Source organism: Aulonocara stuartgranti (assembly GCF_965226115.1).
Source record: "Aulonocara stuartgranti genome assembly, chromosome: 17".
Classification (NCBI taxonomy): domain Eukaryota; kingdom Metazoa; phylum Chordata; class Actinopteri; order Cichliformes; family Cichlidae; genus Aulonocara; species Aulonocara stuartgranti.
Window position 1 is genome coordinate 1,536,112 of NC_138953.1, and position 13,525 is coordinate 1,549,636.

Here is a 13,525-nt window from a genome sequence, read left to right on the forward strand (position 1 = left end):
ATAGAATCCATCTACATTAAGCCCACTTTGAGAAGATATATGACACTGCAGTTTACGTTCCTGTGTATTGACTCATGGAGACTCTCTGATGCTTCGTGTTTACTGTCGTCGCTAGCTAAAGAGATAAATAGTGCCCTGTGATGCATGGTAACCCTATAAACAGAACTTTCGGAGAGTGACGTGTTGGCCTAACATCAAACCGCAGTTAAAGCCGAGCTCCAGTCTTGTTCTTCGTGCTGCCCATCAACCAGAACGGCAGTATTTGTTATAATGTCTCACTCTCCAGTGTCTCATTCAGCACATTTACTGTATAGAAAATGTGTTGCACACTCGTTTTGTATATGAACACTATTGATTCATAGACAGATAGTGTCTTGGCTCTCATATTACAAGTTGTCATAACATCGTATGTCAGTGCTGTGGGTTGAATCAGCTGTGATAAGTGCAAAGATGTTGTACATTAAAGTCATATGTCTTCCATGACTGGTGAAAGAGTCGCTAACAGGCATTGCTCTGCTTTCTGACTCATTAATCATAGCTTGGCGAATAATGTCAATTGCTGCGACACATATGTCTTCAGGTCCGATCAGCTTCGGGTTCAGGTTGTGTGGTTTCGCAGCAGGAGAGGTTGCCGATGATCAAAGCTGACGGGGAAGTGGTAAGTTGACTGCGGTGTTTGGTCACCATCACAGGGCAACAGAATAATATGAAAACAACATTTTTATCCAGCTTGTTTGTTTCAAAGTTCACTCTCAATTTATTTCTCATTTTTCTCACACTCTCTGGGCCTGCCTGTGGAAAACAATAACGACTCGTGGTTTTTAACAGACCCAAAGAATGACATTCAGAAACCTCAGAAACTTGTGGTGTTTTGAAGAAGCCTGGGATGACAAACTGCACTTTGAAAAAGTGAGCCAAGAAAAAAGAAAAAGGGCAACAGACGTGTGCGAGTCTGCAGGAAGTCTTCCAGATGCACCGTGTCAACGAGTCGAGCTCTAATTGATTTAAGATTGCTTAATTTTGTTCTGATTAAAGAGTGATCCTGTTCAGCTCCTTTCTTCTTTTGACTTTATTTATTTGGCTTTGGCTTAGACGCAGCTGGCCTCAATGTGTCGATGGTTCGGTGCCCTCTGTGAATGTCTGGCGCTCTCGCTTCAGTTTATTTTTGTTCCGACAAGTTCTTTTTATTTCATGTGGAGATCTGAGAGGTGACTGCACAGTGGGGCAGTCATCAGAGACAGTGTGTCACAGAGCAGTCCAACATGTAAAAGACAAGGTCTGCATGGGGAAACACAAACTTGCATGCAACTTCCAATGTATGGAAGAGATGCTGTTGGTGGAATATCTGCACCAACAGATAAGACACAGAAATGCACCACAGTAAAAAAGTACTTGTACATAGTCATTTATAAGGCTGGGTTGTGAAAGTCTTTCTGGGCATCTTCCAAAGTTTAACAGTGCACATATTGCCCAGCAAAAGAGAATAAACAGACTTTGGAAGATACCTCATTGGTGAGATGAACCCATTCTCTTGCGCTTATCCTTGTCAGAGTCGCAGGGGAGCTGAAGCCTATCCCAGTGACCTGGGAACTGTCATGTTCCAGCTGTGTGCAGGCAGGGATTGGACCCAAACACAAACTCACTGAGACACGAGGAATAAACTCAAAAGCACTGCTCTGTTGCAGGAGAACGGGGAAAACAGAACTAAACCAAGCTGGGAAATGACTAACTGAACCGCGAGGAAACACAGGGAAACAGCCATGAGGGGCGACGCGACACGGAACAGAGGGAGACTCTGACATAAATACACAGGAGGTAATGAGGGAAGTGGAAGCACACAGGGAACACAGCTGAGAACAATTACACTTGACAGGACGGGGAGGACACGAAACTAGAAACGCTGACACCAAGATGTAGACCTTAAACGTAACACAGGAAGTACACAGACAGCCTGGAGAGAGAGAGGGAGAGAACATGAAGAAATACACGAAGGGGAGAGGAAAACACGGAACACAAGGAGTGGGAGCAAAGCACAATAACTCACATAGGCAACAACACAGGGGGAACATACAGGCAGAGAAGATTAAACACAGAACAGAAGGCACAGAGAAACATGAGGGGCAGGGGATCAAAACCTAGGAACCGTAGAATAAATCACAAATGAACCTGACATAATCCAAAGATCACAAAGAACTGAAAACGCTGGGTCAGGAGCAGTGTTGGTCAAGTTACCTGAAAAAAGTAATCAGATTACAGTAACGCGTTACTGTAATCTGATTACTTTTTTGCACAGTGATTCTTGTAGAGTTGATGTGGATGGCATGCCTGGGATTATTGTCATGTTTTTTGGCCCAGTTTTAGCTGGCTTCACATTAAGAATACTTTGGTATACAGAGGTTTCAGTAACGGGATTGTGCCGCTGTCCCGTTCTTCAAATCAAGGCAAAATCATCCTCATTGTGCTCGACTGTTGGTTTGAGGTGTTTTGGTTAATATGTGGTTTGCTTTTGCCTGACTGATATAGGAAGACTGATGCCAATAAATTCAAACTTTAAAAGCCAATATTCTAAATCAGAATACTGATTGATTTAGATATGCAAAACATGAACAAATTTCTCTAACGGTTATTATGTGTAGTTATTTATTTACTTGTTTACGCTTTGCCTGACTGTTCAGATGAGCAGGTTGTTACGTTTGTAGCATTCCACACGCGTTACCAAGAAGGAAGCTGCAGAGTGCCCTCTAGTGGACAAATAATGCAACTTAGGATGTTACAAGTTGAACGGTATTTCTCGCAATCTCTTCTTTACATTTTAAGACGTACATTATTAGCAGTTACATATATTGATGCTGATAGATGGCAAATTGATAATTTTAGGATCCACTATGTACCCACTGGTTTTTATATTTTTAATGCTGTCTGAATGAGAGTGTACTTTCTTTTCCCCATGACTGTATCGCAACTATGAATTACAAGCTTTACCCCCCTTACCTTTCCGTGCCTTTTTCCATTTTGTTTTTCACCCCACTTGCCTTGCTTTAAGCCTTGCCTTAATTACCTTGAGGAAGCTGGTGTGATTTCGCACCATATAAATAAAATTGATTTGAATTGCCTCCCTCAGCCTCTCAGTTGATGTGAGAAGCACATTGTCACTGTGTCCAAACAAACTTTTACACGAGTTTACAAAGCGCAATCAAACAAAACAGACGAGTGCATTTTGGAACTGGCCTTTGTTCATGCAGAAATGTTGGCAGAGATCACTTAGACTTGGACACAGCTTCAGTTCTTCTTTCTCTGTCCTCACTCCCTCCCCCTCTCCAGCCTGGAAACTAAATGAACCAGTCATATTATGACAAGCATTAAACCATGAGATTTGCTTGAAATAGTGTTAGGAAGTGCAATAAAAACAAAGCTGAGGGTTCAGCGAGGACAACGTGACTTCTGTGCTATTCTTAAACCACTTTATTTACGCATTTACTGGAAGCTCATGCATTTATAAGGCCAGGACACAATGCTTGTCTAGACTCCCATTCATGCGCCATCTACAGTAGCCTACATTTGGTAAAAATGCAGTGCAGTTAAGGTCAGTAGAATAAAAGTCTGAAGTCTAGTCGGGTCTATGGAGTTTCATTTTTCACAGTTTAAGCTTTGTGATTGCATCTTGTGGTTTAGCACGCTCAGAGAGAGGGATGTGCACCTGCCAAACTAGTCAAAACCACCTTGTGGTAGTCTCTTGCTACAGCAGGAGTCCATGAGGACATTTGATGATGTTAGTGATATGATATCACTGACATCATATGATGTCATGCACACACAAACTAAACACAAAATAACCGCTCGAGTACTATGTACTTTCTGTCTGATATTTAAACACCAATGGATACATCAGAGAGCAACACGAGGTCAGGATCTTGCATGCAGACCGGAGAAGCTAGGCACCGAACCACCACCTTTCCGATTAGTCACTGACTTACTCTACAGCCACCCCAATAATACATCTTTAGAATGACCTAATTGTGTTGTTTATGTCATTCAAGCAGTTACTACAAAGACAGAGTTCCAGTTTGCAAATGCTTTTTCGAAGCTGGAAACTATATAAATGATTTCCCACCAACACAGCGGCCCATATATTACACATATGTACTCTTTTTTATGGCCTCCCTTTAAATGAACATAATATAGGGCTCTGTAACTAGAGGAGTGTCATGTCTGGTGCATTTCTTGTTCTTGTTTTTCTGTATTCCCTGAAGAGCCTCTCTCTTTAACACCATGTGGGGGGCGACCTTAGTAAACAGTGCAAGAGACAAGAGGAAAGACCTACCTGTACCTAAGAGGAAAAACCTCTTAGCAAAATCACAGTTTCAGATGCTAGCAGACAGGCTGGTCACACTATGCTCAGAGTTTTACATTTGATACTGAACAGAAGTATATCGTTTGTGCAGAGCAGCGGGTCTCATGCTAATATACAGGAACTCACAAAGACATCCGTTCATTCAGTGGAAGGTATATGTGAAGGTCCTATGGACCTGTCTCTTGATAGTTATTGTCTGAACTCTCTTATCTGACATTAGAAATTAAGGTGCTGTGTTCATTTTACTAAAGCTGAAAGGTTCTTCTAAGTGTAAATAATTACCAGCTTTCCTTTTCGTTATGACAGACTTTCCAAAGTGTTCCTTTCTGAATTGGAGTAAATATGGCTGTTTTAAAGGTGCTGTGGCGGTTAGTACTGTTTCATCATAGCAAGAAGATCCTTGGTTCAGCTCCTGCCTGGGGCTTTTTGTGTGTGTGGAGCTTCCATGTCATGGTACTCTGGCTTTCTCCCAGAGTCCAAAGATATGGATGGGTCCGGTTAATTGGTGAGTGAAAGATAGGCAGCTTGTCCTGGGTGCAGTGTTGGTCAAGTTACTTGAAAAAAGTAATCAGTAACTAATTACTGATTACTCCCCCAAAAAAGTAATCCCGTTACTTTACTGATTACTTATTTTCAAAAGTAATTAATTACTTAGTTACTTAGTTACTTAGTTACTTTTTAAAAACACGATTTACAACCTGAAGAGGTGATAAAGTGATAGATCTTTCAGCCCAATTCTACTTTTTCTACATAATCCATCATACAAAATGTAATCAGATGGAAAAGTCTCTTTTTAAAACTTGTTTTATTAGTTTTAATCTTTTAACTTTATGCATCAAGCAAAAATTTAATTATATGCAACATTCTCTGACTTGAATAAATTAGTTTAACATTTAAACCTATTTTCTACACATTCCAGCACATAAAATAAAATATTTTTTGTGTTTTCACTCACTCTTTCAAACAGATGCAAGTAAAACACAGCAGAAAATAAATAAAGTCAAAGACTCAGCGGTCCTTTTGCTCTATTTTCACCTGTAAAGCAGGAGCAGGGTAGGCGGAGGTTTACCCTGGTGCAGGTCAGTTGAAGAATCCGCGAGTTTCTCTGTGAGTTTCCCATTACGTCGTAGCTACTCGGTGCTTGTTGGAAGTTTAGGGGTTTTTTCGCTGTAAAAAGAAGTTTTCTTCCCACGCACAGCGGACACTAATGTTTTTGTCACTTTTTATGGAATCAAACTCAAAGTAAGGTCAGTACTTCCACGCTTTAAACGCTGCACGCTCATACTCTCTCCGCACTCGATATATGATCCACTGTTGATCTGCACACAGCTGTTGTCACGAACATCGCACTCGCTTACGTCACTGTCATGAGACATTCTCGCAAAAAAAATCACGGTTTTAGTAACGCAGTAACGCAGCGTTCCTACGGGAAAGTAACGGTAATCTAATTACTGATTTTGCAATAGTAATCCCTTACTTTACTCGTTACTTGAAAAAAGTAATCAGATTACAGTAACGCGTTACAAGTAACGCGTTACTGCCCATCTCTGCCTGGGTGTACCCTGTCTCTTGCCCTTTACCAAGCAGAAGAATATGGGTGGATGGCTTATTTGCTTTGAGATGAGGTTAGCTGGTGTGCTTTGCTTGCCATTTATGTAAGCTAGGTAGAACATTATAAACTTAAATGTATTAACTCTCATCAGAGGCAAGTCTTGTTTTATTAAGCAGGACAATGCCAAACTACATTCTGCAAATATATATATATATATATATATATATATATATATATATATATATATATATATATATAAAAAAAAACACCCAGCACGCCCCTGCGGGCGGTTTATCCTTCAAGCTCGGGTCCTCTACCAGAGGCCTGGGAGCTTGAGGGTCCTGCGCAGTATCTTAGCTGTTCCCAGGACTGCGCTCTTCTGGACAGAGATCTCCGATGTTGTTCCCGGGATCTGCTGGAGCCACTCGCCTAGCTTGGGGGTCACCGCACCTAGTGCTCCGATTACCACGGGGACCACCGTTACCTTCACCCTCCACATCCTCTCGAGCTCTTCTCTGAGCCCTTTGTATTTCTCCAGCTTCTCATGTTCCTTCTTCCTGATATTGCTGTCATTCGGAACCGCTACATCGATCACTACGGCCGTCTTCTTCTGTTTGTCTACCACCACTATGTCCGGTTGGTTAGCCACCACCATTTTGTCCGTCTGTATCTGGAAGTCCCACAGGATCTTAGCTCGTTCATTCTCCACCACCCTTGGGGGCATCTCCCATTTTGACCTCGGGACTTCCAGGTTATACTCGGCACAGATGTTCCTGTACACTATGCCGGCCACTTGGTTATGGCGTTCCATGTATGCCTTGCCTGCTAGCATCTTGCACCCTGCTGTTATGTGCTGGATTGTTTCTGGGGCATCTTTACACAGCCTGCACCTGGGGTCTTGCCTGGTGTGATAGACCCCAGCCTCTATGGATCTTGTGCTCAGAGCTTGTTCTTGTGCTGCCATGATTAGTGCCTCTGTGCTGTCTTTCAGTCCAGCTTTGTCCAGCCACTGGTAGGATTTCTGGATATCAGCCACCCCCTCTATCTGCCGGTGGTACATACCGTGCAGGGGCCTGTCCTTCCATGATGGTTCCTCGTCTCCCTCCTCTTTCTTGGGTTTCTGCTGCCTGAGGTATTCACTGAGCACTCGGTCAGTTGGGGCCATACATATATATATATATATATATATATATATATATATATATATATATATATATATATTAGGGGTGCAACGATATTCGTATCGATATTGAACCGTTCGATACAGTGCTTTCGGTTCAGTACGCATATGTATCGAACAATACAAAATTTTTAATTTATCTTATCAACTTTCCTTCTGACGATGCTGTCTGTGTTGAGCGCTCAGTGAATCTGCGCTCGACAGTGCAGCAGTCGAGCGCAGATTCACTGAGCGTAGGGCAAGCTAGTGAGACAGAAGTTAAGCTCTCCTTGCAACATGGCAAATTGAACCTCCCCCACCCTCATTCAGATCTGGCGTTTGCAACTATTGGTTTTCATGTGACGTATGACCCTGAAGGTAAGCGCGTCATGGACACAGTATGTTGGATGTGCCATGCAATGCTCAATTACATGGGTGGGAACTAGTGTGTTAGCGCAGTTAGCTCGTTAACGTGTTGGCCGTCAAGCCCCACGCTCAAGGCGATCCGCGGTAGCTCGTTAACGGAGATTTGCCGTGTTGTGGCGTTAAGGTCATTTCAACGAGATTTACGCTGACAGCACTAGTGGGAACACAACGAATATGACTGCACATTTACTCCTACATCATCCTCGTGCAAAGACAAGTGGAAGCAGACAAAAACAACAAGCACGCATGCTACAAACTTTACCCGAGTCGTTTAGACAGCCGTTAGCACATGATTCTCCTTATGGGGACCTGATATGTTTAATATGCTGCTGAGAATGTAGCCCAGAAGAAGCGTATAGTATAGCTTTTATTTTGGAAAGAGCCATTTCTCTGTAATAAACTCTCTTTTCCAAAGATGAGTGATTCCTCAATCAGATACAGGGCTCGCAAAATTTTTCCAGTCGGGCTACCAAAATCTATCTCTGCCCTGCCCGTCGGCCTATCGTAGGAAGGAAAAATATATGTCAATGCTTTTGCATTCTTTCAGAAATGTAGCTGGGTAATTACCGTATTTCCCGGACTACAAAGCGCACCTAAATATTAGCCGCACAAGCTAAAATCAGGGGAAAATCCTGTTTTGTACATACATTAGCCGTACCTGACCAAAAGCCGCAGGTGTTTCAATGTTGACTTATCATATGTAAGAGAATATGCACAAAGGGAATTGTCAGGAAAGAGATGGCTGTTTGGAGACATCACTTTTATTAATATTTTGAAAAACAAGTTATGGGTACATATTTGCACATGTAGTACATAACAGTAGCCTACAGCACACCAGAAAAATAGATTCGGACTACCTTTTAGGCTCAGGTGCAGTGACACAGCTTTAACAAGAAGAAAAGTCAGTCATTCACCACCATCTTTCTCTTCTTCCTGCGCACTAAAACCACCAAAGTCCTCTTCTCCAGTGTCGGATACAAACAGGCTCAGGATGGCTTCGTCATCCACTCTTCTTCTCTCCTTCGTTGTCACTTTCAAAACCAAAGAAATCCTCATTGTCAGTGTCAGAGTCGAACACCCTCAGAAGGGCCGTGGCGGTGTCCTCCTCTCCATCATGCAGCAGTCCAGCCCTTCAAAATCCGTTGGTGATCGTGGATGTTTTCACACTTTTCCACGCTGTCAGAATCCACCGGTGGAGTTGGGCATAACTTGCTTTTTGGGCATAACTTGCAAGTTTATCGCCGCTCATCATCCACGCCTCCCGCTGAATGCGTAGCGCTACTTTGAAGTTTGTTTTTCGCGCTACTTCGTACGGCACTACGTTGCCTGGCGGACGGACATGTGACTAACATACCACTCTTGAACCCCGATCCTTCCGCCAGGCAACGTAGTGCCTTACAACAGCGGAACAAACAAAACAAATCATCTTACGATATGACAAAAATCACGGACAATCCATAGAAAAGCCGCACCTGACTAAAAGCCGCAGGGTTCAAAGCTTGTGCAAAAAGTAGCGGCTTATAGCCCGACATTTACGGTATGTCATTGGCATCGGTGAGCCACTGTCAATATGTGACATATTGAAATCGTGTTTGAATTTGCGCTTGTTTTTTTGCTTTCACTTTGCAATCGTGCGAACTGTGTATAGAGAGCGACAGCACTGATCTGTGAGTGATGATAATTTGTGCACCAATTCCTCTGACATCGTCTTATCAATCGTTAGCTTACTATGCAAACATGACAAGTGAAATCTCCTGCAGCTTAAACATGTGAGAGGTTGATCGCGCAGAGAATTGCTGAGCGTTATGTGAGTGCGTGTGTAAAAGCAGCAGGATATATATTTTAGTTCTGCTGAGCCAAATAAGACAGGTCAGGGTGAAGAAGTGACAGCCAAAGAAAAGCTTACCACAAAACGGAGAAGTTATGACAAATCAGACTATAAGGCAAAAAGAAAGTGCAGCTTTATGGTTCCATGGACAAAAGAATTTCTGTGGCTGCGATATGATGAGCTAAATAACCAGGGCTGCACATAAGTGGTCCGCAGGTGCGCATTCGCTGTCAAAATAAAAAACACGCACAAGGGTTAGGGTTAAATTTAAAAACTGTACTTTTGAGTTAAAATATATATTTATAATTTTAATAAATGACAAATTAAAAGGGCATGAACATTTTTTTTGTATCGAAAAAATATCGAACCGTGACACCAAAGTATCGAACCGAACCGTGAATTTTGTGTATCGTTGCACCCCTAATATATATATATATATATATATATATATATATATATATATATATATATATATATACCGTGCCCCTGCACGGTATGTACCACCGGCAGATAGAGGGGGTGGCTGATATCCAGAAATCCTACCAGTGGCTGGACAAAGCTGGACTGAAAGACAGCACAGAGGCACTAATCATGGCAGCACAAGAATAAGCTCTGAGCACAAGATCCATAGAGGCTGGGGTCTATCACACCAGGCAAGACCCCAGGTGCAGGCTGTGTAAAGATGCCCCAGAGACAATCTAGCACATAACAGCAGGGTGCAAGATGCTAGCAGGCAAGGCATACATGGAACGCCATAACCAAGTGGCCGGCATAGTGTACAGGAACATCTGTGCCGAGTATAACCTGGAAGTCCCGAGGTCAAAATGGGAGATGCCCCCAAGGGTGGTGGAGAATGACCGAGCTAAGATCCTGTGGGACTTCCAGATACAGACGGACAAAATGGTGGTGGCTAACCAACCGGACATAGTGGTGGTAGACAAACAGAAGAAGACGGCCGTAGTGATCGATGTAGCGGTTCCGAATGACAGCAATATCAGGAAGAAGGAACACGAGAAGCTGGAGAAATACCAAGGGCTCAGAGAAGAGCTCGAGAGGATGTGGAGGGTGAAGGTAACGGTGGTCCCCGTGGTAATCGGAGCACTAGGTGCGGTGACCCCCAAGCTAGGCGAGTGGCTCCAGCAGATCCCGGGAATAACATCGGAGATCTCTGTCCAGAAGAGCGCAGTCCTGGGAACAGCTAAGATACTGCGCAGGACCCTCAAGCTCCCAGGCCTCTGGTAGAGGACCCGAGCTTGAAGGATAAACCGCCCGCAGGGGCGTGCTGGGTGTTTTTATATATACATATATATATATATATATATATATATATATATATATATATATATATATATATGTATATATGTATATTTAAAGCAAGGTTCACTAATAACAGTCTAATTTAGCTTACCTAAAGTCCAGACCTGTCAACCACTGAAAATATTTGACAAATTATAATTAGTGCTGTCAGCGTTAATCTCGTTAAAATGACGTTAACGCCATAACCGCATTAACAGCTTCAACGCATTAGCGCAGTTAGCTCATTAACGCGTTAGCGCCGTGCAGCCCCGCGCACGGGGCAACAGCACTGCCACTGACAGCACTAATTATAACAGAAAGAAAAGCTCCATGTTTGATCCCCTCAGTCTCCCAGCACGTATGACATCGCCTCTCGTCTGTCTGTCCTTCCTTCTGCCTGTGTTTGTGTAACCTGTCTGCACTGTCTGTTACGTCAACTTCACCACCTCAGACTAAACACAATGCAAAGTCTCTTTCTCTTTCTCTCTCTCTCTCTCTCTCTCTCTCTCACACACACACACACACACACACACACACACACACACACACACACACACACACACACACACACACACACACACAGGGGTGGCCCTGTTTGATCCCTCTTAAAGTCAGTCAAGGGTGTTACATGTTTCCAGTTCACTTCAGGCCCATCAACATGCCCCATTGGAAATTTACTGGCCTTTCAGCAGCACAGTCGGGCCCTATAAACACACTCGTGCACCACCAGTGTGCACTAACACACACATAGACGCAACGACACAATGCAGACACTCACACCAACACACCCCTGTCACCCCCTTTTACAGTGCCTGAAGTTTGGTTCGGCCGCCCGCTGTGCCAGGGTCGGCCCCTTAGGACAGCGTGCCTGCCCTTTCTCCCAGTCTGTGTGTGCACGTGTGCGTGTGGCCCTCGCATTCCTGACTCTGGTGTCATCCGTCTCATCAGACATTTCCCGGCACATAAACTCTCACTGACACAAGTTTATTTATGAAGTCTAATGGGCTGTTATTCCAGCACGCTGTCGTGGCCGACTTTATCTTGCTCACTTCCCTTTATGTCTCTCTCTCTCTGTATCTCTCCATCCAAACAGATGTGGATGAGTGTCTGGACAACAACGGTGGATGCCAGCAAGTGTGTGTTAACACCATGGGGAGCTATGAGTGTATGTGCACAGAGGGCTTCTTCCTCAGTGACAACCAGCATACCTGCATCCACCGCTCTGACGGTAAGACATCAGTGGAGAAAGAGTGCAGTCCACAGTGAACTCTCACCGTGGACCGCACACAAAACACTTTTTTGTTTCTGTGAGGCAACAAGTCTAATTCATATGATGGTTCATTGGTTTTGAATCTTGACTTTTGAAGCACATGGCTCAACTAGCAACATCAAATTATTTGTTCTAAGACAATAACTGTAACTGACCAGTGATGTCGTAGATTTGCAGTTTGAGCAACACTAAACGTGATAGTGCTCGTGATAGTGCTAATATAAATGTGAATATGTGGAATAAAATTCATTGTAAAATTCCAGAATTTACATTTTCTATCACAGATAATTATGATGATGACCTTTTTTCCAATGTCATGAGCACCAAACCAAGTCTTGATAAGGAGGATAAAAATAGCTCATAATCATGATGTGAAGCTTTTCCCAGTCAGTCCAGATGGGAATATAATTTTGAGGTGTCAAAATCCAATGCAAAACTTTATGGATCTGGAAAAAGAATTGCCACATAGGCATGAAGATGTAGGCAGGCTATTGGACAAACTGTGGCAAACAAGCTCTGTGTTTAATTATTCCTCCAATTTAATTCAATTCAATTCAGTTCAGTTTTATTTACACAGCGCCAAATCACAACAACAGTCGCCTCAAGGCGCTTTATATTGTAAGGTAGACCCTACAATAATACATGCAGAGAAAAACCCAACAATCATATGACCCCCTATGAGCAAGCACTTGGTGACAGTGGGAAGGAAAAACTCCCTTTTAACAGGCAGAACCAGGCTCAGGGAGGGGCGGGGCCATCTGCTGTGATTGGTTGGGGTGAGAGAAGGAAGACAGGATAAAGACATGCTGTGGAAGAGAGACAGAGATTAATAACAGGTATGATTCAGTGCAGAGAGGTCTGTTAACACATGTTCAGTGAGAAAGGTGACAGGAAATGCTCAATGCATGATGGGAATCCCCCAGCAGCCTACACCTATTGCAGCATAACTAAGGGAGGATTCAGGGTCACCCGATGCAGCCCTAACTATATGCTTTTGCAAAAAGGAAAGTTTGAAGCCTGATCTTAATCCAAACTGGAAGCTTCTTCTACAGAGGAGGGGCCTGAAAACTGATTCCATTCCATAAAATTATTTCTCTTGACTGTTTTCATCACTCAGTTTTGTGTTTCAGCCGAGGATTTTGACTACAACCTAGGAAGGTAGACAGAACATTTTGAATTCAGTAAGACAGTCACAGAACCCCACAGCCACCCTAGCCTTTGTTGATGAAGAAAACACAACCACTGAATACACTGAATACAAATACAACCACAACAATGTATGCCACCTTGCAGGAGATCTAGATGCTGAGAATAAAGAAACCCATCTGCACATCATAAAACCTATTGTTCAGGCATTTACACACCAGATGTGTAACATCTGTGTGCATTAAAAATATTTTGAGTCAACTAAATAGCGTCACCTGAGCAGCCGTCGACACTGACCATGTAGTCTGATCATTTTTTCTGATCCTAATCAACAGATCTGAGCAAGTGCACACATGACTCAACGTGCACACCAGTACTGAATATACAAATTGTAGAATAATACAATTTTACCTGAGACAAGTAGCTAGATGCTGCTCTGTGTCTGAAGTGATTTCACTGCCTCCTCAGAGGCAAAACTCGGTAGCTAAAAATCTGCA

General features: G+C 43.2%; 1 protein-coding gene across 3 annotated transcripts in view; it reads left to right on the plus strand.

The window, feature by feature from the left end:
- scube1 (signal peptide, CUB domain, EGF-like 1) overlaps positions 1-13,525 on the plus strand; it is a 123,432-nt gene that overhangs the window by 28,803 nt on the left and 81,104 nt on the right. For all 3 annotated transcript variants that reach the window (XM_082511606.1, XM_082511607.1, XM_082511608.1), the window contains one exon: positions 11,706-11,840. In XM_082511606.1, coding sequence (XP_082367732.1) covers positions 11,706-11,840 — 135 coding nt within the window. The remainder of the gene's footprint in view (positions 1-11,705; positions 11,841-13,525) is intronic.